Source organism: Taudactylus pleione, unplaced genomic scaffold (genome assembly GCF_031769625.1).
Source record: "Taudactylus pleione unplaced genomic scaffold, aTauple2 ptg000473l, whole genome shotgun sequence".
NCBI lineage: Eukaryota > Metazoa > Chordata > Amphibia > Anura > Myobatrachidae > Taudactylus > Taudactylus pleione.
In genome coordinates, this window is record NW_028284875.1 from 12,455,939 (window position 1) to 12,483,456 (window position 27,518).

At 45.2% G+C, this 27,518-nt stretch overlaps 1 protein-coding gene across 1 annotated transcript in view; it reads left to right on the plus strand.

Moving 5' to 3' along the window:
* The window catches only part of WDR27 (WD repeat domain 27), a 525,006-nt gene that overhangs the window by 271,715 nt on the left and 225,773 nt on the right, over positions 1-27,518 (plus strand). Inside the window, exon 24 of the mRNA XM_088448950.1 lies at positions 7,264-7,362. Within this exon, the coding sequence (XP_088305076.1) occupies positions 7,264-7,362 (99 nt within the window). The remainder of the gene's footprint in view (positions 1-7,263; positions 7,363-27,518) is intronic.

A 27,518-nucleotide genomic window follows, 5' to 3' on the forward strand; every position in this document is an offset into this window, starting at 1 on the left:
ATCCAAAGTCTCAAAAAGCCTTCACTTCCACTCCAGTTCTACATCAGCCTGATTTGGCAGCACCATTCTTCCTGGAGGTGGATGCATCCTCCGTAGGAGTAGGAGTGGAAAAAAGAAAACTGAGAATGGCCAGTGGCATTCATGTGGATTTTTTCAAGGAACTTCCTTCCTGCTGAGAAAAACTACACTGTAGGTTACAGAGTTACTCGCCATGAAACTTGCCTTGGAGGAATGGAGATATCTACTGGAGGGTGCTCAATTTCCTGTCACCACAAAAACGTATTGTATCTTACCAATGCTCAGTCCTTTGAATCCTTGTCAATTTTTCTTGCATTAACCTTCATGTTACATTCCGTCCAGGTTCTAAGAATAAAAAAGCTGACACTTTATCTCGTTCCATGAGGATGAAGATTTGCCTAAATCCTGGGACCGTTATACAAGGGAACTGCAAGCGATCTCGTAGAGGGAGACCTGCACATGCACAGTACAGATCATACGCATGCACAGGTCTCTCGCAATCAGAGTACTCTGAATCAGGCCCTTTATCCACAAAAAATTGTACAACAGTATAGAAGAAATGAAAAAGGCACACAGGGACGCACAAGCCGCAAACAGAAATAAAGAACACTCTGTAGAGAAGAAAAAGTGATGACTTCTAAAATATATCAAATAACATAGTAAAGATGAAAAGAAAAAAAGATAATGCTAAGGATAACCTATATAAGATAAAAAGAAGTGCTTATAGAAAATTATGTCATCACATTGGTGCGCTCGTGCACATCGGTCCTGAGGTGAGCGGCACAGACCTACTGCCGAGTATTCTAAAAAAAAAATCTTCCAAACACTCTGAGCACCCTGCAACTCTACACCCCCCCAAAACAAATACTAAATAATTAGACTATCCCTCCATAAAGAAGAAGAAGAGCAAGAAACAGAGGGGCAGGAGAGAAACAGAGATTTTGGCACAGAGGGCGAGGAGAGTAAGAGGGGGGAATAGCAAAAGAGAGAGGAGGTAAGAGAGAGACAGAGTAGAATGACAGAAAGAAAGATGGAAATAGAGGAAGAAAGAAAAACAGACAGATGAAGGGGAAGAGATAGATGGAGTAAGAGAGATATTTACTAAAGTGCTGGTTTTTGGAAGTGGAGATGTTGCCCATAGCAACCAATCAGATTCTACTTAACACTTATCTAGCACTACATCTCCACTTCTAAAAACACACATTTTAGGGTGTATAATAAATAAAGAGGGGAGGAAAAAGAGTGAAAACAACAAAAAAAAATCCCTGTTGCGCTGGGTACTACATTATGGCCGTATTCAATTAGAAGTGAAAAGTCAGTTGCCGGACTTTTCGCCGTCATCACTGGTTTTGGCTGCAAAAAAGTATCGCGCTAGTCCCCGCTTAAAAACGGGACCTGGCGAAACTGAAACCGGTAAAAAGTCCTGTCAGTTTTGGGGAAATCAGCCCGACACCCCCCAAAAGATGTACTGACATGGGGAATCACTATGGGTACCCCCAAATAGCCCTGCTAAAGGTATTCAGGGTTTTTAAATGTTCTCAATAGGCGCTATTTAGCGTCTTTCAGCAAGTGGTGAAGAATAGCATTTTGCTACTTTTTTTGGGGAAGATAAGTATTCCCATCAAATTTGGGGTACATGAGAATTGATGCAAGCATATTTTAAAGTCAAGCATTAAAAAGCACAAAAAATGCACCTCCAGCAAACACCTGAAATCCAAAAAACACCTCCCCCATACTTGCAGACCCCCAAAGACTATTTTGAATTTGTACCCCCACTTTGATTTTTTTCACCCATTTTTTCAAAGTACTTTTTTGGGGTGTCCTTTGTGTATTTTTTTTTGCGTTTTTTTTACACAATTTGCGTCAAGGAGGGTGTACAAGGGGTACAGGGTGGTTTCCGCACCTCTACATCCCAAAACCTCATATCTGTACTTTTTTCCGCTGAGTCTTCATAGGCAAAACTTTTTTGCTTATTACATTGCATTGCGTTATCGCACCGACGAAAGACGCTGAAATTGAATTACGGGGATAAATAAAATCGGCGAAAATGATGTCATCGCCGAAAAAGTATTGCCGAAAACGGCTTTTCGCTCCAAATTGAATACGGCCCAATATGTCCAATTCTAAGGATCATTAAGAGCAGATATCTGTCATAAGTGGATTTAATCAATTAATTTGATATACAGAACACTCCCATTTTCTTCAGTAAGAACAAATGGCTACATGTTTAGACATGTCCTTAAAATTTATACTAAGGTGCCCCCACTCCAGCTGGAGCCATAGTGTTTCCCTTATGGCCCATGCAGCCTCCGTTTGGGCCCCCTCATCTCTGTCAGCGCAGTAGATTCTGGCTTCATGTCTCCGGGAAAATGGTGCCCGCTCCTTTTTCCCTGGACAACTTTTCTGCGCATGCGCGAGTCACTGGGAAAATAGCAGCCGCCATTTTCCCTGTGATTTTTTTTGCTGTTCTGCAGCGCAGGTCTTGCAGGACACCGGAATCTGCAGAAAGGTGAGTATAACTAACTACTGGTGCAGGATGTATGGTGTTGGACCCAAGACACATGTGCACTGCACACCCTGCACCCATTATAAATAAGCCCCTGGGTAGAGGTGTAAGCAGAGGGACCTATCATAAGTTGTAATCAAGACATTACAGTTTGTGACTGGTCCATACTTGGCTAGTCCATACTTGCAAACTCAGACTCCCTGAAACAGTAGCAATCTCCCTGCCTCCCTGAAGAGTCTAGTACAGTGGTTCTCAAACTCGATCCTCAGGGCCCCACACAGGTCACATTTTCAAGCAGGTGCACAGGCCAGGGGCGGAACTTGTGAGTGGTGGGCCCAGGTGCAAAAATTTGCTTTGTTACCTCTGCCCTACTCCAAGTTCAAAGTGCAGGGTGACAAGGAGAGGTAGAGGATGACAGGGAAAGGCAAGAGGTAGACAAAGAGAAACAAGAAGGTGACAAAGAGAAGGTGACAGGAAGATATAACAGGCAGTGGGTGACAGGGAGAGGGAAGAGGCAGTGGGTGACAGGGAGAGGGTGATAGGGAGAGGTGACAGGCTGTGGGTTACAGGGTGAAGCAGTGGGTGACAGGGAGAGGGAAGAGGCAGTGGGTGACAGGAGAGGGTGAGAGGTGACAGGGAGAAGCAGTTGGTGACAGAGAGGGGAAGAGGGTGACAGGGATAGTTGACGGGCAATTGGTGAAAGGGAGAGGGGATAGGCAGTGGGTGACAGGGAGAGAGTGATAAGTAGAGGTGACAGGCAGTAGTGACAGGAAAAAGCAGTGGGTGAGAAGGAGAGGGTGACAGGCAGTGGGTGACAGGGAGAGAGCGATAGTAAGAGGTGACAGGCAGTAGTGACAGGGAAAAGCAGTGGGTGAGAGGGAGAGGGTGATAGGGAGAGGTGACAGGGAGTGGGTGACAGGGAGAGGGGAGAGGCAGTGGGTGACAGGGAGAGGGTGATAGGAAGAGGTGACAGGCAGTGGGTGACAGGGAGAGGGGAGAGGCAATGGGTGACAGGGAATGCAGTGAGTGCCTGACACATTATACCACACTGTAGTACCCCCCACATTATTCCACCTGTAGTCCCCACATTATGCCACCTGTAGTGGCATAATGTCCCACACATTATGCCACCTCTAGTACCCACACATTATGCCACCTGTAGTGCCCACACAGTGTACTCACCAGCAGCATCCACAGGCAGGCGGCAGAGCAGCAGTCACTGCCTCACAATGAGTCACACCCATGAGGCTGCGCTGCTGCTGGGTCAGAGGAGCATGTGATGGGCTCCTCCAATCAGAGCTCAGCACATGCTCCTCTGACCGCACTGCAGAGACTACTGAGATTTATTACCCAGTAGTGCACTGCAGTGCTGAGCCTGACTGCACTGTGCTCCAGGAGTTCCTTGCGTGTAGCTGCCTTGATGAGTTCCTTGCGTGTAGCTGCCTTGATGACTGCCCGGCAAGCAGTACACTGCACCTATCATACTGGCAGTGTGGACCCCTATATTGCGGCGGGCCCCAGTGCAGTGCACCGGCTGCACCGCTGGTAGTTCCACCGCTGTCACTCACACATTTTAAAAGATGCACGGGTGGTTATAATTATTTCACTTTTGATTCTGTGAAGAGACTTGGAAAACATACAGTGTGGGGTCCTGAGGTCCAAGTTTGAGAACTTGTGGTCTAGTAATCTCCCTGATTGCACCTTACCCCCATTATGAAGCTATTTTATACTTGGAAACAAAATAAATAAGAGATATATACATTTAAATGTGATCATCAGTGACATTTCCCTGCATTGGTTATAAGGCACAATGATGTATCAGAGTGTTTTCATCAACAAGTAGATCTTACTGAGCAACAATTGGGGCTCGTTTCTATTTGTCTCTCAGGCAGAATAGTACACGTCCATTTTAACGCTGCACTCAAAGGTGTTTCTTTCACATCTCCCTGAAATGCTTTTTCAAAAGTAGCCAAGTATGGCCTACCCCCCTGGAAAGGCCGGGAGGCTCGTGAAAATCGGGTTGCCTTTCCTGGCTGACTAGAAGAGTAGGTAAGTCTCCTGACACTTAACCACCCCGTAGCTGCCCACACACCCCTGCAGCCGCCACTTATTGAGCAAAAGTGGGCAGTCTGTGGAGATGTTTTAAGGATGCGATTCACTCTGAACTGCATCATCATAGCCCCTCCACCCAGTCTACAATGCCTGTAATATTGGCCCTGTATAGCGGGGGTATGGCCCACAATTACGCAATTATTTATTTTTTTTACTTAGGTCACGGCAGGGGTTAAAGTGGTCCGGAATGGGGCGGAACTGCGTTCCGTCACTTCTATTTGGAGACAGAACCAGTTCCGCCTCCTCCGACCCACCTAACCCCGGCGCTTAAGGGAGTCTCCATTTGCCGGGCGCCCGCTGAGATTTTGTTACCAGCGGGCACCCGGCTCCATTCCCACAGCGGCAGCCGGAGGCTGGAGCCCACTCATGAGCTCCGGCTTCTGGGTACCGCTGTGTGCAGTGGACTATGGGAGAGGATTCATGACGTCTCTCCAATAGTTCAGACTGAGGAGCAGCAAGGCGGATCAGACAGCAGCGGGACGCGGGAGGCGGGAGCAGGGCTTAAGGTAAGTATTAGTTTTTATTTTTTTTTGTTGTGCAAGCGGCTTCACAATAGGGGACATTACTACAGGGGGCACTAGTACTGGGGGCATTACTCGGGGCACTACTACTGGGGGCATTACTCAGGGGGCACTACTACTGGGGGCATTACTCAGGGGGCACAACTACAGGGGACATTACTCAGGGGGCACTACTACTGGGGACATTACTCAGGAGGCACTACTATTATTGGGGGCATTACTCAGGGGACATTCCTAGGGGCACTACTACATTACTATTGGGGGCATTACTCAGGTGGCACTACTACTGGGGGTATTACTAAAGATGGACATTACTATTGGGGACACTACAACAGAGGGCATTACTACTAGGGTCACTATTACAGGGGGATTAGTAATGGGGACATTGCATGGTGGGCTCTGCATAACGGGCACTACAACTACTGTGGGCACTGCATAAGGGGCACTACAACTGGGCATTGCATAAGGAGCACTACCACTAGAGGGCACTGCATAAGGGGCACCACTACAGAGGGCACTGCACTGCACTACCATTGTGGGCACTGCATAAGGAGCAGTACCACTACAGGGCACTGCATAAGGGGCACCACTACAGAGGGCACTGCACTACAACTATTATGGGCTCTACATAAGGTGCACTACCACTGTGGGCACTACATAAGGGGCACTACCACTACTAGGGGCACTGCATAAGGGGCACCACTACTGAGGGTACTGCATAAGGGGCACCACTACAGTGGGCATTATGTGTAAGGGGCACCACTACAGTGGGCATTATATGTAAAGGGCACTACTGCTGTGGGCATTGTATAAGGGGCACTACTACTGTGGGCATTGTATAAGGGGCACTACTACTGTGGGCATTGTGTATAAGAGGCAGAATTATGGGCATTATGTAAAAGGGGCACTGCTGTGTGTCATACATGAATAAGAGACACTACTATGTGGTGTAATGTGAATCAAGAATGTGCTACTGTGTGGCGTAATTTGTATCGGGAATACTATTATGTGATCACGCCCCTTTCTTTTGAGACCACAATCCCCTTTTTTTTGGCACGTGGCTGTCCCGTTATTGACATTGCACCGAGGGTGGTGAGTTCCACCACTTCTCTAGGACCACTTTAAGCACTGGGTCAGGGATTTTCATCTCCAGTCTTCAAATACCTCCAGCAGGTCATGTTTTCAGGATTTATTTAATCGTGCACAGGTACATTAATATATTTTGCTTGGTATGTAATTATCAAACCTGTTTCCACATACAGAAATTCTGAATATATGACCTGTTGGGGGTACTTGAGATATGAAGATAAAAAACCCTGATGTAGGTGGGTGTGTAGCTTTAAATTTTAAATATACCTTATTAATAATTATTATTTATTTCACTACATTTTTTTTTTTAACTGTTAATACATATTAATATTAGACTCTTAATCGCATGTTTTATTTTATTAAAATTAGTGGAAACTATCATATATCATTACTGGCCATGGCAACATTAAATCTCAGTGATATATTTTACTATAATAGTGTCTATAATACTAATGGAAAATGATTTATCTTCAAACAATTGCCTTTGAATAAAGCATCTTTCAGATATAGGAGTACACTTGATTTGATTGATTATACAATAAGAGGACAATTAAAAATTTTATTTCAGATAAATTGTAAATAAGCATTAGACTGACGTCTACACACAGTGACGGCTGACATTGGGTAATACAGCCAAGAAATGTACATGTACTGAAATTCTTCTGTGAATTTATTGGGGGTTATGTAATAGGTGCCAGTTTCATGGAGCCGTCTGTTTTTCTGCAAGATTTCGGCTAAATTTAAAGAAGCAATCAGTTATAAGGCTGAACCAGCCTTATAATAGATTGCTTCTTTAAATTAAGCCGCAATCTTGCAGAAAAACAGACGGTTCCGTGAAATTGGCACCTATTACATAACCCCCATAGTCTGTATTCTTATGAAATTTGATACAGCCAACAAAATGGCTGCCTTCACTACTTGTGTGGGAAACAGTCATAGTTAATCTTGTCTGTAAAAATATCATTATGGTATTACAAGTACTGAATAAGTTGCTTGTGTGTTCATATGTTGTTTCAGGCGTATATTTATGAAACCCGTTCAAATACATATCTGCAAAAGCTCACAAAACACACAGAATCTGTCATCAATGTGGCATTTAATCCATCTTCTGTCCAGGTATGTTTTTTGATATTTGTAATACAATAAATACTGTATGAAAGGAAACCACTTTAGAAAAATAAGTATTTCTTCCAACCATCATGTTAAAAATATTTATCAAAATATGATATGTAGGTTTTAAAAGTAAAGCAGGTGTCGTTAGGGTTTGTTTGTTTGATCACACACATAGGGTCTTATGTAATAGCTTATGATTTCCAGCTGCTGCGGGAACTCCTGCGAGTTTTCCCGCATTATTATAGCGGCAATCATTTTAAAGGCAAAAACAGACTTTCCGCTAATTTCTTCGATGGAATTGTCCCTATATGGCGGCATTAACCCCATTACATATTTAAGCATCGCACTCTTGTTATTTGATACCCCCCCTCCCTTACCTCTATTCCTCAGACTTTCCTCCCTTCCCATTATATTGTATATTGCTGTATAGTGTCCATACTTTGTAGTCTGTATTAACAGGAGCGTAACTATGTATTTGAAGGCCCCATAGCAAAAGTTTGTAAGGGCCTCTATGTACCACTCAATGGTGAAAAATATATATAACACATGTAACTTTGGGAATCGGTATGTAATGCCGGTGACTGTTTAGCCGCCGGATCAAATACCAACAGCGGCAGCCCGACGGATCGAAATCTCGACTGCAGCAGGTGAGTACCCTAACCCTCTCCTTTCCCTACCCTAACCCTCCCTTAGTGGTGCTTAACCCTAACCTACCCTAAAGAGGTTACCTGGATATGGTGGGTAGGCCCATAACCTTGGCCATATTTATGCTAAAAACCTCTATTGATTGCAAAATGTTATTGCATTTATATATTCTCAGTAATTTGGAGTTGTGCACCTGAAATTTGTCTGTTTCTGTGCCTACCCTAAACCTCCCAGGTGACCCCCCGGGGTCCCTACCTTCGTTCGGTAAGCCGGGTGTCAGGATTTTGTAGTGGGGCTAATGATAGGCGTCGGGATTTCGACGCCTATCTTTAGTCCCATGTCGGGATGTCAGTGCCGGTATATCGTCGGGCGGGATAGCGCCTGCCGGTATCCTGACTGCATCCTGTAACTTTGACAAGAAAGACGGGTCCCCCACAGCTTTTAGCCCCATAGCAGCTGCACCTATGGTAGTTACGCCAATGTGTATTAATGAAACTTAATGCTATATTTCAGCTAACAGCCTCTGATTTAAACAATATCAGCTGGCCTGAAATGACTGATATCTTCTCATTTATCATTTTGCTGGTTGTTATTGACATTGTTTATTGCTTTGTATTATTCATTATTTGTTTGTGATTTCTCTGAACATTGTCTTCATTATATTTATAAGTAAAATAAATAGATGTTTAAAAAAAAAAAAAGGCAAAACCACGAGTTCCCGCAGCGGCTGTAAGCCACAAGCCCCATTGTCTCCACCAAAACAAGACAAATCTCTAATATATTTGCTTCAAACACAGAAATTTCCTGCAGCTGACATGCGTGAATTACATTGAAAATTTTTGTTGTGTCAAACTTACAGACCCCCTTCAAATAATGAGTCAGGTAATTAGCATATTTGTGTCAAGAGACCACAACTAAACCCGGCTACACATCAGAATGATCTGTAGCCGGCCAATCCAATGGGACCCTGCATCGGAAACCGCATACACACTTGCGCGATGCAGGGGGTGGCGGCGCAGTGTAGGATGCCATACTGCATTCGGCAGCATTATTTATTACCAGTTATTTACATAGCGCACACATATTACGCAGCGCTTTTACAGAGAATATTTGGCCATTCACATCAGTCCCTGCCCCAGTGGAGCTTACAATCTATATTCCCTACCACATGCTCACAAACACACACACTATGGTCAATTTTGTGGGGAGCCAATTAACCTACTGGTATATTTTTGGAGTGTGAGAGGAAACCGGAGTACCCGCAGGCAACCCACGCAAGCACAGGGAGAATATAGCATGGCTTCATCCATGATCTTTTCTTATTGACTGTGCAGCAACGATTTGCCCAATTTGTCGTTCTGATTGAAATGACAAATTGGGCAGATATTGTTTAAGTGTGTACCCAGCGTAAGTGGATTGTGAGTTTGAAATCAATTTATCCTGGTCTTTAGTAATAATATAACTATAAGCAGGTGTCATTCCTGCCAATTAACACATAGATTTAACACAGTGCATTTACACAAGATGCAGAGGAAAATACGAACCTTCAATTCACATCTCTTTATAATTTATGATTTTTTAAGATCTCCGCAGGGACATAAAATCACATAAGATGCAATAATTAGAAATAACCGCTGTGCAGGAAAGATACAGTAATCATGAGGCTTATAAATTGCACAATTATATCAAATTTCATATGAAAATGTGCAGGAGATTATTAAATGGGCAGTTATGTCTAAGTGAGGCACCAGAAGACAAATACGGAAGGTGAAGCTCTTGGACTAGTCAGAGAAAAAGTTATGTCTAACACCATGGAAGGATATCCTCTTCATATTAATATAAAGTTGGTAGGTATGTGAGGGACCTTCCAAGTGGAATGGGGGAGGGGACTTGGACTGCACACCCTAATTTAAACATAATAAGTGGTGCTACCATGATGAGACTTGTAGTACACTGTAGAGGACAAAGAATGCATTATGTAAAGTTATAGAGGACTTACCTATGATAGTGCCCATTCCATACTTCCGGGAGGGAGCAGCTAGATCGGCAGCATGGGGGGGCGTGGCCGGACAAGGGGGAGTGGCCAGATGGGTGATGGGCATTTTGGGCGGGGGACGGGGCATGCGATCGCGTCATTTTGGCTCCGACCCCGCTACACAATTGCGATAATACAGGCATTGTGGAGCAGTGGGTGGGGCCAAAATGACGCGATTCAGTGTGAATCACGTTACCGGCCCCGTCCGCTGCGGGGGTTTAACTATTAATCGCGGGGGGGGGGTGGGGGGATGTCAGGGGGATCGGCGGCTGCCAGGAGGCTTGCCTGCCTTTCCAGGGGGCTGGGAGCTGCATCCGATTTTCGGGAGGCTCCCAGCAAAATCGGGAGGGTAGGCAACCCTGGCCCATTCTTATATGTAAACAGTAATGTAGGAACTTGTACTGATTAAAAACACTTAAGTGCAAATACCAAGCAGAAGGAGTCTCAGCTTTCAAGTGTACAATAAATATACAAATATAGTTGAAAGGGGGAGGGGGCTTTGACTGCACACCATAATTTTAAACGTAATAAGAGGTGCTACCATGCTGAGAAAAGTAGTACAATGCAGGGGACAAAAAGTACAGGTGCACACTCAAAGTACTGTACTAAATACCTCACTTATACTCCATGTAAATTGTACAGTTTATCAGGATTATTTATACTATCATTGTTCCTAGTATTTTGAGTGTGCATCTGCATTCTTTGTCACTTTTTTGGTCCTTCCAAGTGATATGTTCAGAAATATTCTGCAGGTTCTGAAAATGTTTCAGTATTGGGGACTAAGGTCTTGATTCAGACCCGCTCGCGAGCGCTGAGCGCTCGCAAGCGGGTCGATGGTGCCCTAGTGCGCATGCGCACGACAGAGGCTGCTCCGTCGTGCGCATGCGCGAGACCCGGCTAGCGACGGGGAAGCCGTCGCTCCGGGTCTCGCACCAAAGGGGGCGTGCTGTCGATGTTGATTGACAGCACGCCCCCTTTGGTGGGCGTGCCGGAGGCGTGGCTGCCAGACGGAGGCAATCCCATGGGAACGCCTACCGTCTGGGTCCGGCCCCACTGACTTCACTAGTGATGTCAGTGGGAGTGATTTTGGCTCTGATAGAGCCAAAATCACTCCAGGGCTTGCGGTCACCGAGACCCTACCGCAGGGTCTCGTCGCAAGCCCGATGGTCGCGATGGTCTTGACCATCGCGTCCATCTTTTTGGCCGCTCGCATATGCTGTGGGTGGTCACCCACAGCTATGCGAGCGGCCAGGAGGCCGCTCCAAGTTTAGGTAGGAGGGCCCTGATTCAGAGCGAGCGCTCTGGTCAGAGCGTCCGGCTCTGAATCAGGCCCTAATTTCAGTTTAAGAGCTGTCCATCTTATTCTGCCTGTCCCAGGCAACAGACAATATGAATTATGTCAGTTTTATATTACTGTAATTTTGCTCCCTTTTTATGTTTGCAGTCTTGTATGTCATTAGTTATATGATGTTGTTTTTTATTCTATCCAATGCCCTGTACCTTGTTATAGTAAATTTAAGATGTTATAAGTTTTCTCTTGTCACTCTAACAAATCTGTATGGGTTTTCTGAAGAGAAATATTGCTTAACCATGCTTATCCCTCCCTAGGTAGCTTGACTGTATTAATCATTTACATGCCAGGGCAAGCTGTGTAACCCAATTAATACTGGTATATTAATTTTTAATAAGGAGTATAGTTTGTCCTAAATGGTACACTTCTATAAATAAGTGTTTTGTGGTCCTGTTGTCCTAAATACAGTTTCAGGGTACATCGATGTGAGAGACCTTCTTTGGGGTGTGTTTCAGTTACAGGAAATCTGATATCTGTGTGAAAGGTGAGGACTAGACTGAGTTGTCATATATATTCAATACATTTAACTTAGACTTTGGTATGTTTTTGTTGATAAGTAGAATGGCAGCTTGCCAGAGGGGCAGTTTGGCGTGACTGCAGTAATAGTGTATGAGGACTAGGGGTGTGCACCGGCCACTTTTTGTGTTTTGGTTTTGGATCTGGATCTTTCTTCGTGTTTTGGATCTGGATTGGTTTTGCCAAAACCACCCTTCCGTGTTTTGGGTTCTGGGTTTTGTGTTTTGGATCTGTATTTTTTTTTAAAAAAAGCATAAAAACAGCTAAAATCACAGAATTTGTGTGTTTTTCTGCTCCTATGCTATTATTAACCTCAATAACCTTAATTTCCACTAATTTCCAGTCTATTCTGAACACCTCACACCTCACAATAGTGTTTTTATATCCAAAAGGTTGCACCGAGGTAGCTGGATGACTATGCTAAGAGATACGAGTGGGCGGCACAAACACGTGGTCCATCTAGGAGTGACACTGCAGTGGCAGACAGGATGGCAGTTTGAAAAACTAGGCCCCAAACAGTACATAATTCAAAGAAAAAAAAGAGGTGCAAGATGGAATTGTCCTTGGGCCCTCCCACCCACCCTTATGTTGTATAAACAGGAAATGCACACTTTAACAAACCAATCATTTCAGCGCCAGGGTCTGCCACACGACTGTGGCTGAAATGATTGGTTCGTTTGGGCCCCCACAAAACAAGCTGGCAATTAATCTGTCCCTGCACAAACTGGCTCTACGGAGGCAAGATGTCGTCCTCATCCTCCTCATCCACCGATTCCTCACCCTCTTCAGTGTTGTGTACATCCTCATCCTCACAGAGTATTAATTTGTCCCTGCTGGAATCCACAACCACAGGTCCCTCTGTACGTTCTGGAGGCTGGTCTCCCTGGAAGAGTTGATAATTAATTTTATGAACATCATCTTCTCCACATTTTGTGGAAGCAACCTCCTACGCCTTTCGCTGACAAGGTTCCCGGCTGCACTAAACACTCTTTCGGAGTACACACTGGAGGGGGGGCAACTCAGATAAAATAGAGCCAGTTTGTACAGGGACCTCCAAATTGCTTCTTTTTCCTGCCAGTACAGGTACGGACTGTCTGACATGCCTACTTGGATGCTGTCACCGATGTAATCCTTTAACAGACAGACGCACGCTTGTCGCTGTTGCTTTAAGGCTGCAGGTGCGGCTACAGCCCACACATTTCACAAAGACAGAAAAAAAAAGAAGAATTTTTTTATTGTTTGTGGAGCACACTTTGAGGGTTACACCACCCTTTAACAGACAGACGCACGCTTGTCGCTGCTGCTTTGAGGACAGTATCATATGCAGTGACAGTAGACTTGTCAGAAATTGTTGGCACGTCCTTCAGTCCGGACCAGAACCGGCCCTTGACTTATGACACAGGCGCACGCTTGGCACTACTTTGTTGATGCATGTGCGGCTACTGCGCACATAATTCACAAACACAGAAAATATTTTTTTATTTGGTTTGGACTGGAGTGTACTTTGGGGGTTACAGCACCCTTTAATGGTCAAGCCAGCCGGCCCTTTACTTATGACACAGGCGACGCTTGGCACTACTTTGTTGATGCACGTGCGGCTACTGCGCACACAATTCACAAACACAGAAAATATTTTGTTATTTGGTTTGGAGTGTACTTTGGGGGTTACAGCACCCTTTAACGGTCAAGCCAGCCAGCCCTTTACTTATGACACAGGCGCACGCTTGGCACTACTTTGTTGATGCACGTGCGGCTACTGCGCACACAATTCACAAACACAGAAAATATTTTGTTATTTGGTTTGGAGTGTACTTTGGGGGTTACAGCACCCTTTAACGGTCAAGCCAGCCGGCCCTTTACTTATGACACAGGCGCACGCTTGGCACTACTTTGATGATGCACGTGCGGCTACTGCGCACACAATTCACAAACACAGAAAATATTTTTTTATTTGGTTTGGACTGGAGTGTACTTTGGGGGTTACAGCACCCTTTAACGGTCAAGCCAGCCGGCCCTTTACTTATGACACAGGCGCACGCTTGGCACTACTTTGTTGATGCACGTGCGGCTACTGGGCACACAATTCACAAACACAGAAAATATTTTGTTATTTGGTTTGGAGTGTACTTTGGGGGTTACAGCACCCTTTAACGGTCAAGCCAGCCAGCCCTTTACTTATGACACAGGCGCACGCTTGGCACTACTTTGTTGATGCACGTGCGGCTACTGCGCACAATTCACAAACACAGAAAATATTTTGTTATTTGGTTTGGAGTGTACTTTGGGGGTTACAGCACCCTTTAACGGTCAAGCCAACCGGCCCTTTACTTATGACACAGGCGCACGCTTGGCACTACTTTGTTGATGCACGTGCGGCTACTGCGCACACAATTCACAAACACAGAAAATATTTTGTTATTTGGTTTGGAGTGTACTTTGGGGGTTACAGCACCCTTTAACGGTCAAGCCAGCCGGCCCTTTACTTATGACACAGGCGCACGCTTGGCACTACTTTGTTGATGCACGTGCGGCTACTGCGCACACAATTCACAAACACAGAAAATATTTTTTTATTTGGTTTGGACTGGAGTGTACTTTGGGGGTTACAGCACCCTTTAACGGTCAAGCCAGCCGGCCCTTTACTTATGACACAGGCGCACGCTTGGCACTACTTTGTTGATGCCCGTGCGGCTACTGCGCACACAATTCACAAACACAGAAATTTTTTTTTTATTTGGTTTGGACTGGAGTGTACTTTGGGGGTTACAGCACCCTTTAACGGTCAAGCCAGCCGGCCATTTACTTATGACACAGGCGCACGCTTGGCACTACTTTGTTGATGCACGTGCGGCTACTGCGCACACAATTCACAAACACAGAAAAAAATTTTTTATTTGGTTTGCAGTGTACTTTGGGGGTTACAGCACCCTTTAACGGTCAAGCCAACCGGCCCTTTACTTATGACACAGGCGCACGCTTGGCACTACTTTGTTGATGCACGTGCGGCTACTGCGCACACAATTCACAAACACAGAAAATATTTTGTTATTTGGTTTGGAGTGTACTTTGGGGGTTACAGCACCCTTTAACGGTCAAGCCAGCCGGCCCTTTACTTATGACACAGGCGCACGCTTGGCACTACTTTGATGATGCACGTGCGGCTACTGCGCACACAATTCACAAACACAGAAAAATTTTTTTTATTTGGTTTGGACTGGAGTGTACTTTGGGTGTTACAGCACCCTTTAACGGTCAAGCCAGCCGGCCATTTACTTATGACACAGGCGCACGCTTGGCACTACTTTGTTGATGCACGTGCGGCTACTGCGCACACAATTCACAAACTCAGAAAAACATTTTTTATTTGGTTTGCAGTGTACTTTGGGGGTTACAGCACCCTTTAACGGTCAAGCCAACCGGCCCTTTACTTATGACACAGGCGCACGCTTGGCACTACTTTGTTGATGCACGTGCGGCTACTGCGCACACAATTCACAAACACAGAAAATATTTTGTTATTTGGTTTGGAGTGTACTTTGGGGGTTACAGCACCCTTTAACGGTCAAGCCAGCCGGCCCTTTACTTATGACACAGGCACATGCTTGGCACTACTTTGTTGATGCACGTGCGGCTACTGCGCACACAATTCACAAACACAGAAAAAATATTTTTTTTTTTAGCACTTGGGGGGAGCACCCCTGACGGACAGAGCACCCCCTGGACAACACTACAGCACCCCTTTAGGACTGGGACACTGCACAGGACTTTGGAGTGGACACAGCCCCTATGGACAACTGACTGCACAACACAGTCCAGCCAGCCCCTATGGACTTTGAAGTAGTGGACACAGCCCCTATTAACAACAGCAGCACAGCACAACACAGCCAGCCCCTATGGACTTTGAAGTAGTGGACACAGCCCCTATGGACAACAGCAGCACAGCGCAGCACAGCACAACTCTACTCTGTACTACACTACACTACACTACACAGCCCAGCCAGCCCTAACTCCCACCCTCCCTCTTCACTGTCCACAGCCGAGTGAGAAAATGGCGCCGACGCGGTTACCTTATATAGGATCCAAAACCCGCGAGACTGGGAAGGAGGGATGATGACGTTTTGCCTCGATTTCAGAATCCGAGTCAGGCGGGAAAAGTCGAGCCTGACTCGGATCTGCCGGGCTCGGGGGGGTTCGGATTTCAGAAATCCGAACCCGCTCACCCCTAATGAGGACACATCTGTAGGTCACTAGAATAGTCTCTGCATTGAACACAGTTTAGATGGGACATTGGGCCTGATTCAGCAATGATCGCAAACTGCGATTATGCACGCAATCAGCCGATTGTTGCGTTCTGCACGTACGTATGCATCGCAGTGCACGAACAGCATACTTACCTACCTTTATAAATCTCTTCCCGGGAGAAGCCCGGGTAAGAGATGCAGCAGGGAGCCGATGGGGGCGGGGCCTAACGATTCGCGTCACTATGCCCCGCTGTGATTCATGCAGAGTCACATCTTAAGCCCCGCCCCCTTCACAGAGACCCGCGATCGCCGCGGGTATTCTCCTCATTCTGCCCACTTCACTAGGAAGTGGGCAGAATGCGGGAAAAATGCCTACCCTTCCGGGGGTGCGGGGGGTTACCCGAAAAATCGGGAGCCTCCCGCGAAAACCGGGAGGGTAGGCATGTATGACGAACACTCCACTGTGATCGCAGTGATTACGCAGACCCATCGCAGAGTGATTGACAGGAAGTACTGTTTAAGGGTGGTGAGGGGAAGGGGGGTGGTCAGCGAAACGCAGGCATGCCGTTGCAGGAGCGTGCATAAATTAGGGACTGCGATGCCATACGCAGCTTGTGTACTCACTATGTGCGATGAGGTTAGGAATTCCTGAGTAAGGTCAGAGTTTGTGCAAGTGTTCGTTGAGGCTGCGATGGTACTTGATGTTACCGATGGTTTTGCACACTTGCTAAGGATTACGGATGTGTGTAAGGTAAAGTAGGCGTCCTTATGTTGTGCTGCGACGGCATTGCGATCACAGTAGATTAGCATACTGTCGCAGTGAGACTGCGTGTGTAATCACTATTGCAATTGAAGTTGCGATCCGTATTGAATCAGGCCCATTGATGTACATTTTATAGTTATTTTACAAGCATTTTCATATTTATTTTGCAAGATAAAGATTTTAGACAAACCATGCCCGCAGGTTTACGCCACACCCATATTTCCTTTGTCATCACTAAGACGCATTTTCGGTTGAAAAAGACACTTGGTGCTAGCAGAGTCACATGGGACCTGGCTCACCAAGACGGGCTGTTTGGCATGACTGCAGCAATAGTGTATGAGGACACATCTGTAGGGCACTAGAGAAGTCTCTGCATTGAATACAGTTTAGATGGGACAAGGTTGTACTTTTTATAGTTCTTTGACCAATATTATCTTTATTTATTTTGCAAGTAAATATTTTAGGCAATCCATACCAGCAGGTTTACACCACACCCAGTTTTCCATTGCAGTGTGCTGGTTACTTTCTTGTGTTTGCTCCCTAGGCCAGAAGTTGCCATCCCTACCCTAAGTGTGGTATACTTAAGTGATCCAGTTTTGTTCTTATTTACTATGTGAGCTATTATAACCATAATACAGTATTGTTAGGATCTGTGTAACCATTCCCACTGGTACTAGTGACCAACTGTACGTTCGTAATTTTGCTTTGGCTAAACATGAAATTGCATCCATATCTTATAATATGATAGATCACACTACCCCTTTAGTGAGGGGTAGTGTGATCAAATCTAAATGCATTTTCAGAGGTGAAATGTTGGCACCCAAAGGTCTAAATAAGAGAATTGGGCACCCAAAGGTCTAAACAAGACAATTGGGCTAAACAAGACAATTGGGCTACAAGCTCTCCAGGCTGGGGATCCCTGGAGAGCCTGGGACCCCCTCAATAAAGGGGTCCCCCTCTCCAGGGCATACAAAGCCTAGGCTGATAGCCCGGGGCTATCCCCGGCACCCCTGGGTGGTGGGTGCCAGGTTGATTATGTAAAGTGCTCCCCCCCAAAAAGCACAACCAGCCCCAGGCTGATAAGGGTGGTGCTGTTGTTGTAAAGGACTGGCACTCCTATGATGCTGAGATACGGAGGCAGTTATCTGATGTGACAGTGTATCTGAAAACTAAAACAAACCCTTTGTATGTGATTAAAGCTGAAGTTCAAATTATTGACCTGGCGCTTCCACATGGCTGGCTTGACGAAAGGATCTCTGGGTTTTTGAGGGTTCCATAAAAGCCTGTTTGAACCACCAGGTTGCCCAATCATCTCTGCGTGTGGTTCTGTGTTACAGCCATTAGCCATCTTTCTAGATAGTTTTTTACAGACTCATGTACATAGGATGCGGGACTACCTTCGTGACACTACCGATTTTTTAGATAAAATCTTTAGCCTTGGAACTGTTCCTGAGACAATGTGGTTGGCATCTATGGATGTCAACACTCTATACACTGTTATACCACATGATGAGGGCATCAAAGCCTTACATAGTGCTCTTATGGAGGGTCCACACAATGGTCAACCAGTCAAATTTGTATTGGAGTTGGCAGGGTTGGTCCTTACGAGAAATTATTTTTTGTATGGCAGTGACTTCTTTGTGCAGCGCACCGCTACTGCCATGGGTTCCAACTTTGCCCCCTCATATGCTAATTTGTATATGTGCCGCTATGAAAATATGCATATTTTTCCCAAATATGATGAAAAAATCTTTTTGGTCGTTATATTGACGACCTGTTTTTTAATTTGGTGCGGTACTGAAACAGAATTTTGTGACATGGTCAATTATCTGAATACCCTAGATATCCCTATACGGTTTACACACCATATTGACAAATTTACATATTGACTTTCTTGATGTAACTATCGTGATGACGTACGACTTGGATCTACATTGTTTCGTAAGAAAACGGACCAAAATACCTTGCTACATGCGAGAAGTCATCAGCCTGCAAGGCTGAAAGAAGCCTACCAATATCACAGTTCATGCAGGTACTGCGGAACAATACTTCGATTGCAAATATGGAGAATCAAATTAAAGAGATGCAGGATCGGTTCCTCGACAGAGGTTACACTGAGGCTACGATATGTAGATGCCTATCTAAGGCTAGACGGAGGCACTCACACGTAGAAACCAAACGTGTGGGCACCCTTGAGCCAGGGAGGATGATCGCAATCACTGGATCTCATCAGGCACAAATGACATACAGTACTGGCTGATCATTACTTCTGATCCCAGTCTATATGGGATAAGTAAAAAATCCCCAATGTGCTCATATCAACGTGGTGCTAATCTCAAGCAACTTTTAATGAGACCAACTAAACAACCTCAGCTGCTGAATAGCACCTGGCTATTTGTACGAAAAACAGGCTGTTTTAGGTGCGCTGACTGCATAACATGTCGTTCAATGTTAGCAGGCACACATTTTGCGCACCCACACAGTGGCAAAAAAATAAAAATACACCATAGACTGCATTGTACAAGTGACCATGTTATTTATTTAATCATGTGTCCCTGTGGTTACTACTATGTGGGCATGACCACGCGCAATTTTCAAGAGGGTATGGCGAATCACCGATCCTCAATTCGAAGTGCCCTATTATCAAATGATTTGGATAAGCCAGTAGCTCGTCACTTTGCCAGTGTAAGGCGTCCTGTTTCTAGTCTTAAATCTATGTTAATAGATCATGTTCTGAAATTTCCACGTGGTGGTGGTGACTGAGAAACATTGTTACGACGTCGTGAGGCAAGATTATGTAAAGTGCTCCAATATGAATTGGATACTGTGGCCCCCAGGGGCCTCAATGAGTCAAATCCGCTAAAAGTTTTTCTGCGTTAAATGGGCACTTTAGTCATAGAATCTATCATCTCTAGTTGTTGGTTTTGTTTTTTTGTTTTTTTCATTTCATTGATTTCATTTGTGTTATGTTTAATTACTTAGTATATTGTCTTTTGTTTTTTGTTTTTTTTGTGATTGAATTTTTGATCTGTGGGTATATGTCTAGTACTAACTTATACATAACCAATTTGCATGCTAAAGTACATTGTGACTAATGGTAGCCGCTCTTTAGCGCTATTTACTACTTGGGATTATGACACTAGTGGTGTTTTATTGTATGGACACCCTCCAGGTGATCAGAGAGCACATTGTTTCCTTTGGAACATACAGCGCTGCTGACAGCGGGTGGATGTGTTTTGTTTACTAATGATGCGGCATGACGTCACTTCCGCTTGTATGGAGAGCTTCCTGTCTATGGAACGCAGATGTTTCCCTGAGTTGAATGCATTTCAGGCAGGCGCCATCTTGGATTTTTATAATTGCAGTTAATTGTAAGTTTTATGGTACTATACTATTATCCCACACCTTTGTAAATTTAACTTGTGCTTAATCGCTATTCTGGCTCTGCTTAGCTCTGATATTTCAGGCTGGCTACATTATGTTGGGCCTGTTATGTTCTGGGTTGTTTGTGGACTCGGGGTGGTAGCAGGAGCGATCACAGAAGCAGATTTGAAAATAAAACTAGGATTTTTAATAAGTGCTTGAGTAGACATTTAATGTGGCAGTAAATAAAAATCCAGGAATATATAAATGTGCACAAGAGTTCTGTGGTGGGAGTAAAAGGGTTAATGTCCAAGTAGAAACAATTAGAGCTGTCCAGGTGTGCAGGTAGTGAAACTGAAAATAATCAAACCAGGTATGCAGGTAGTGAACTGAAGCGCAGCTAAAGCCCTCCGCCAGACACCAGCTCCGCCACCAGACAGCCCGCGCCACAATGACCTCACAGGTAACACTCGCCTAGCGCCATGCTGAAATACCCTGGCCGTGACAGGTCCGTTATATGTTGTGTTTTATGTTTTACATTAATTAATGGGAGGAGCTTGTGGGTCTATTCTGGCTACATAAGGAGCCTCAGGTACTGGTGTTCGGTATGTGGTGAAGCATTATCCTGTCTGCATCTATGTTGTTGTCCTGATGACGGTTCCTGGGAGAACCGAAACGTTGACCATTATGACGATTTTATAGTGAGTTTCTATTAAAGATGTGATTTTATCTTTCAACTACCCGGTGAGTGCTGGTTGTGCTTAATACGGAGGACCCTTATGTCGTTTGTCCCCTGTATTTAGCACAACCAGTACTAGGGCTTCATAGCCCGGGGCTGGTTGGTTTTTTGAGGAGGGGCCACCTACCCCCTCTTCCCCGCATCCCGGCAAACGCCTACCTCCTGCCCCCCCCCTGGTCCCGGCCCCCGCTACCGCCCGCAAACGACGGCCATCTTGCTGCACCCAAGTGAAGCCACTATGACTACACCTGCTGGAGACTCCTACTGAGGCTGCGCAACAAGTTGAAAAGTCCTATCTCTACAATGGCGCATTCTTGAGGTAATAGTTTAAAAACTACCTGAACCCCAAAAGCACGTACCCTGGCACAATAGCTACCTAATAAAACAAACCCCAAGTCTAAATTCGCCACCTACCCTGAGTTTTGCCTTCCCAAAAAAACCCCATAGACTGCAGCAGAAAAGTTGTTCTAATTGAGAATGTCAGAAAAATTTGACAGTTGGAGCTTTAGATTACTCCCAAATCCTCATTTTTTATGTTTATGCCCTGAAATTTGGCATGCAGCACCGTGCAACAGTTCTATCCAGCCCTACCAAATTTCAAATCTGCCCCTTAAACACCCTGCCCCCTCCCCTTTCGGAATTCTCTTTGGAGAAATCCGTTTTTTTAGATGCAGCCTTAATATATGGGCACGAGTGTGCCCTTATAATATATATGTATATACATATGTATATATACCTAAACAAACAAGGGTGTTTCAATAAGTAAGGTAACAAGACTTCTCACGTGTGTTATGTTCTCTATTTCATTCTAATTCCTGTCAGGCCAGAGCAGGTAGACCACTGCTTCCCCTCACGGCCATTAGTGTGTGCCTCATATCAGTCATACTGTTCCAACATCAGTTTTAAGATAGTGGGGCTGGTGGTAACATGGTCAGAGAGTAAGGTGCGTAGTGTGATCAGAATTCTGTGTCTAAAGGGCACATCAGAGGCTGAAATGTATCAAGAAATACAAACCAAAAAACAGCTTTTTAGAAAACATGGCGCATAAATGCAGTGTATTTTAACTAAAATATAAATATATCAATTAATATATGAAACAATAAATGAATACTGTGAGACCGACCTATACAAGTATATAAAAAACAAATTTAATGAACATGATATGCAATCCAAGCACAAACATATGGTAATAGACATAGTAATAAAAAGAAATGTAAAAATGGGTATTATAAAATACCAGAGATGTGGACCAATCCAACTTTTGCAAAAGCATAGTAAAGTCAATGGAGGCTCCAAATATAATTACCGGGTGCCAGTTCAGTCCTATAGGGTGCAATAGTAAAGGTCCAGCAGGGTTGGAATAGTCTGCAGCTTGTGCAGCCCCTTGGGTGTAAGATGCTGCCAAATAGTAAGGTTCCAAAGAAGCTTGGGTTTTAGATGGAACAAAGGAGCTGATTCAGGGCCGCTTGCAAGCAGCCCGATGTTTGCGCACTGCGCATGCGCCGGGTCTGTCGCTATGGGGCTTGCAACAAGACGGGGCGGCTGACGATGTTGATTGACAGCTCGCCCCGTTTTGTGGGCGGATGGGGTGGTGGCTGCACAAACGCAGGCATTCCCTTAGGAACGCCTGGTGTTTGTTGGGTGGTCCAACTGACATCACTATTGATGTCAGTAGTGGACTTTCTGCTCTATTAGAGCAGGAAGTCCACTCAGCCTTGCTTCAGCTAGACCCTACCGCAGGGGCTCGTCGCAAGGCCAATGGTCGCGATTATCGCGACGGTCTCCAGCCCGCACGCACAAGCTGTGGGTGGTCACCCACAGCTTTGCGAGCGGCCAGAGACCAAAAAAAAAACAAAACACGCCCATATTCAGAGCGAGCAGCCGTCAGCAGTGAGCGGCTCTGGATGAGCTCCAAAGTCTCAGTCCCAAGGTGGTAGGCAATAGGAGGTCCAATAAAGAGCAAATCTTTGTTCCATCTAAAACCGTCCCTATAGGACTGAGCTGGCACCCGGTAATTATATTTGGAGCCTCACAATTCTTTCTTTCTTCCAGCTGAAATTTATCGCCTACTTGTCGAGGTGCATGGTGATAACGTCATGACATGGAAACAGGTTTGGGTTTGATGCCCTGCCTTTGATAATAGCAGTACAGATGTACAAGATGAGCAGCCAAGCACGTCCACCACAGATGACAATTTGTGCCGCAGAGAAGGTCTGATTCAGGAGGACAGATGCTTTTGAGTTAGTGATATTGCTGACAAACTGAACATCTCTGTGTGTAGTGCACAACATTCATGCGCAACTGGGGTACAGGAAAAAGTGTTCACACTGGGTACTGAAGCAACTCACAGAAGTTCACAAAATCAACCATGAGGAGGGAGTGCAGTTTCTGCAGCGTTTTGTTACAGGCCATGAAACGTGGGTGCATCAAGTGGCACTGGAGACGAAGTAGGCATCCATACATGTTTCAAACTTGTATCGTCCCCACCCTTAAAGAAATTCAACACAACTTCATAAGCAAACAAGGCCATGGTGCCTGTATTTTGTGGACCACAAGGGTGTCCTTCTTATTAATTTCCTCACCAAGTGAGATATTGTACATGCTGTTCGCTATTGTGAGCCAGTTGCAGAGGGCAATTAATCGAAAATAACCTGGGTGGCTGAGAATGGGATACGTTCAGTATCCCGACACCGGGGATGTGAGTGCTTAGAATACTGGTGCCGGAATCCTGACATCTGTCAGAATCTCGGCGCCGGCATCCTGAAGGAAAGTAGTGGGGTTGGGGGAGGGTTAGGGTTAGGCACTCGGGGGTGAAAGTTAGGTTTAGGGTGCAGGGAGGGGGAGGTTAGGTTTAGGCACTAGTGGGGAAGGTTAGGTTCAGGCGCCGGGGAGGGAGGGTTAGGGTAGAGAGAGGGGGAGGTTTTGGATACCTACCGTCAGGTGCCAGTATCCTAACCCTGTCAGGATGCCAGCGTCTGGAACCCGTACCCATCCCGCTGCAAACACGTGTCATATTCCTGCACGATAATGCCAGGCCACACTCAACAGACCTCACGCGTGAGTTGTCACGGCTCTACCATTAGGAGGTACTGAACCATCCTTTTTACAGTCCTGAACTGGCACCAAGTGATTTCCATCTCTTTGGACCATTGAAGAAGCACCTGGGTGGAAGGTGATTCGCCACCAATGGTGAAGGTCAGCAAGCCATCATGTCCTGGCTTCAGGCGCTTCACACTGATTTCTTCTATGCTGAGATAGATGTATTGTTATACTGTTGGAACAAATGCTTAGACAAGTATGGGGATTGTGTGGAAAAATAATCTGTACCAAGGCCATACAATTGATTATACTGTACGTATATATAGGAGTTGAAGAAATTTACGTAATGAAAGGTCTTATTACCTTATTTATTGAATCACCCTTGTATATATAATTATACAAACAGATGCAGTCACCAAACTTTCAGCAGAGCAGCGATTTGTATTTACCCATCAAGCAGAGTACAATCAACATTTCGGTCCTAATTTGGACCATCATAACAAAGGTCTGTATTAGGATCGAAAGGATAATTGTGCTCTGCTTGATGCTGAAAGTCTGGTGAGTGCACCCTTTTTTCTAATTCTGTATTGGAACCCTGCCTGTGGCTCCACCTGGGTTGCTACTGTACCTCAGCACCATTTCTGCGGATATATATACGTGAGTGTGTGTGTGACTATCTATCTTTACAATACAGTACATGCACACTGTACATAGTATTAGTTGTGAAGTTGTAAATAAACTATAATGCCTATAAATTCACTGAAAGTGGGGCTGGTGACAAAGTGGACTTTATCCATAATTAGTTGTTTCTACTTAGAGAAACCAAAACAGGTTATTATAAACTGCTGTTTACAGAAAGTTGAGATTAAAAACACATTGTCAAGATGTTCACAATAGGACATATTTTCCTTCCACTTAAAAGAATGTTTAGAACAAATGAACATTTGATTAAATTATGCAGCCAAAATGATTTTCATTACCAAATGGCAAGGCATTACTAAATCACACAGAGGTAAAGAGCAGATCCCTGCTCTCAGTGTCAATATATGTATATATAATTATACTTTCATTTTTGTCTTTCTCTTTTAACTATGGCACTCTCTCGCAGCCAAGTTTACATTGCGTAATTAGTAGACAGTCTGCTACAGGCTGATATTGGAGAGGTTGCATATGAACAGTGAGAGAGAGTCCTAGTGGTAGAGACTATAACCTTCATTCATAATCCCAAGAATCCATTTTTACAAGTTTACACAGTTTTTGTGTATTGATGTAGTGGAGCACAGTTGCACTCCTGCTTTGTATCAAGGCATAGATTTGGACATATCACAGATTCTCATCCCTCAGCCACACCATTAACAAAGAATACAATTATGTTTATACACAAAAGCTTAATTGATGATACGCAGATACGACAAGATATAAACACAGATATGCTCCAACAAACATCTGCTGCATCCAAACCACTTTAGCTAAAAATGTGTTAAAATATGAGTAGATCCGCAAGCCATAATATTACTCATACACATTCTATTTCTAGTGTGGTACGCATTATAGGTGATGTGAACTTTATTTTGGTTGTTAGTATGAGAAAGGGATTAATGTCCCCAGAAGGCGCATGTGATATCTCCGCCTCTTCCTCCCACTGAAAAAACCTATACCCTTCATAAGGCCCAGTATGAGTAGGTTACTAAGATGAAAGAGTGTAGTACTGTATGTTGTTACTTATACTGTGTATGTACATAATAGTATCTTGGCATCTGTCACTTTCCTCCTTTTTCAGTGTTTACTGTAGTATATTTGGATCTGTTAATGAACCTTACTCTGTCTGCAGTGTCCTAACAAGATTCTGTCTTCAACAACTTTATATGATAAGTGAAGTCCTGATGTCATGCTTCGGCCCTTACCTCTCTGGTGTCTGTCCAGGCTAGGGTTGAGGTCCGCTTGCGCTGTGCATCACTGCCGGAAAGCACAGAGGTTCTCTCATGCTGCACATCGCTCCCAGCTGGTGCTGAGGTCTGTCTGTGCTACTTTTTCCCAGTTCGTTCAGTGTCCTGTCACTGAGCATGCAGCTGGCTCTCCGCAGCCTCTTGCTCACAGCGTGTTGGAACACAAGCTTCAAGCCAGAGTTACCTCCTAAACCACATTTTGGGCGCAGCCATGTTGGACTCTGTCACCTGATGCTCTTCCTCCACTCAGAGCGCTGCTCCCAGGCCAGCTGATCGCAGCATCCAATCCCTGGGGATCATCCCCTATAAATTCCATTTCCTTGCTGACCTCTGTTGCCAAGACAACGTCGCTTCTTGCTAAAGTTACAGCTCTGTGCTGAGCTCCCAGGTAATCTGTATCTATACAGTCCCAGTCCGTTATATCCAGTTTCTATATCTGGTAAACATCTTGCACACCAGTCTGGTTTTACCACTGAGACAGCCACTGGTTCCATCCGACACCTCTAGCCATCGGTCTCATCCAATGTTTCCAACATTGGACTCATATCAATTAAGTTCTTGAATTCATCAACATCGGTCCCAACCGATCAAGTTAATCAATTCATTAACATTGGTCCCAACTGATCAAGTTCATCAATTCTTCAAAATCGGACTTATCAATTAAGTCCTTCAGTTCATCAACATCAGTCTCAAAATGATCCAGCTCTCAATCCAGCATCATTGGTCCCAAACCGATTCTTCATTCAGTATTATATATCTAGTTCCATTCCAACTTGCTGTTCAATAAAGACAATTTCTGTCCTTGCCTTTGGGCCCATCATCCACTGCCGTATCTCTAGCTCCTGGTTCAAGCCACCAAAGTTCCTTCACGTCTCTCAAATCTCCTCTTCAGCCTGTTCCAACCCAAACCAACCCTCAGGCGTGACAGCTGACTGTTAAGCTGGGTACACGTTAGACAATGTGTACCCAGCACAACATTGCCGATGACGGCAAGTGCATACACACTTGCCGACGCCAGATACAATGGGGGGACATGTCCTGCAGCATAGCAGTGTTAGCGACATCCCCCGTTGGCCCTGCATAGACCTGAGAAAGACACTCAGCAATAGGAGGTGAAAATACCAGAGCTAAAGTCAGTGCGCAGCCTGCAAGAACTCATGCTCCCTGCCGTCAGCCACGCACTGGACTCCATCGAAGGTTTCTGCCGGGGCTAGAAAGACTGTGTGAGATGTGCTGCCCCCTTCCTCCAAAGTCGCCTCTAGGTGCCGCTGCAGGGAGGACGTGTGAGCATTGGAGCAGCCGGAGGCAGTGGCAGATCCAAGGGTAGGCAATTGGGGTGATCAACCCTCTATCACACTGCTGGATCCAATGACACTGCGAAGGGATGCACACACACGCTGTGCCGGCAGTCTGACTCCTGCTCCCTCCTCCTTCCTCATTACACTGTCTGCTGACATTGTACTGTCGATTTGTGTAACCCCTGCTGAGCTCAAAGGCAGCAGGCGGGCTGGCCTGGGGGGC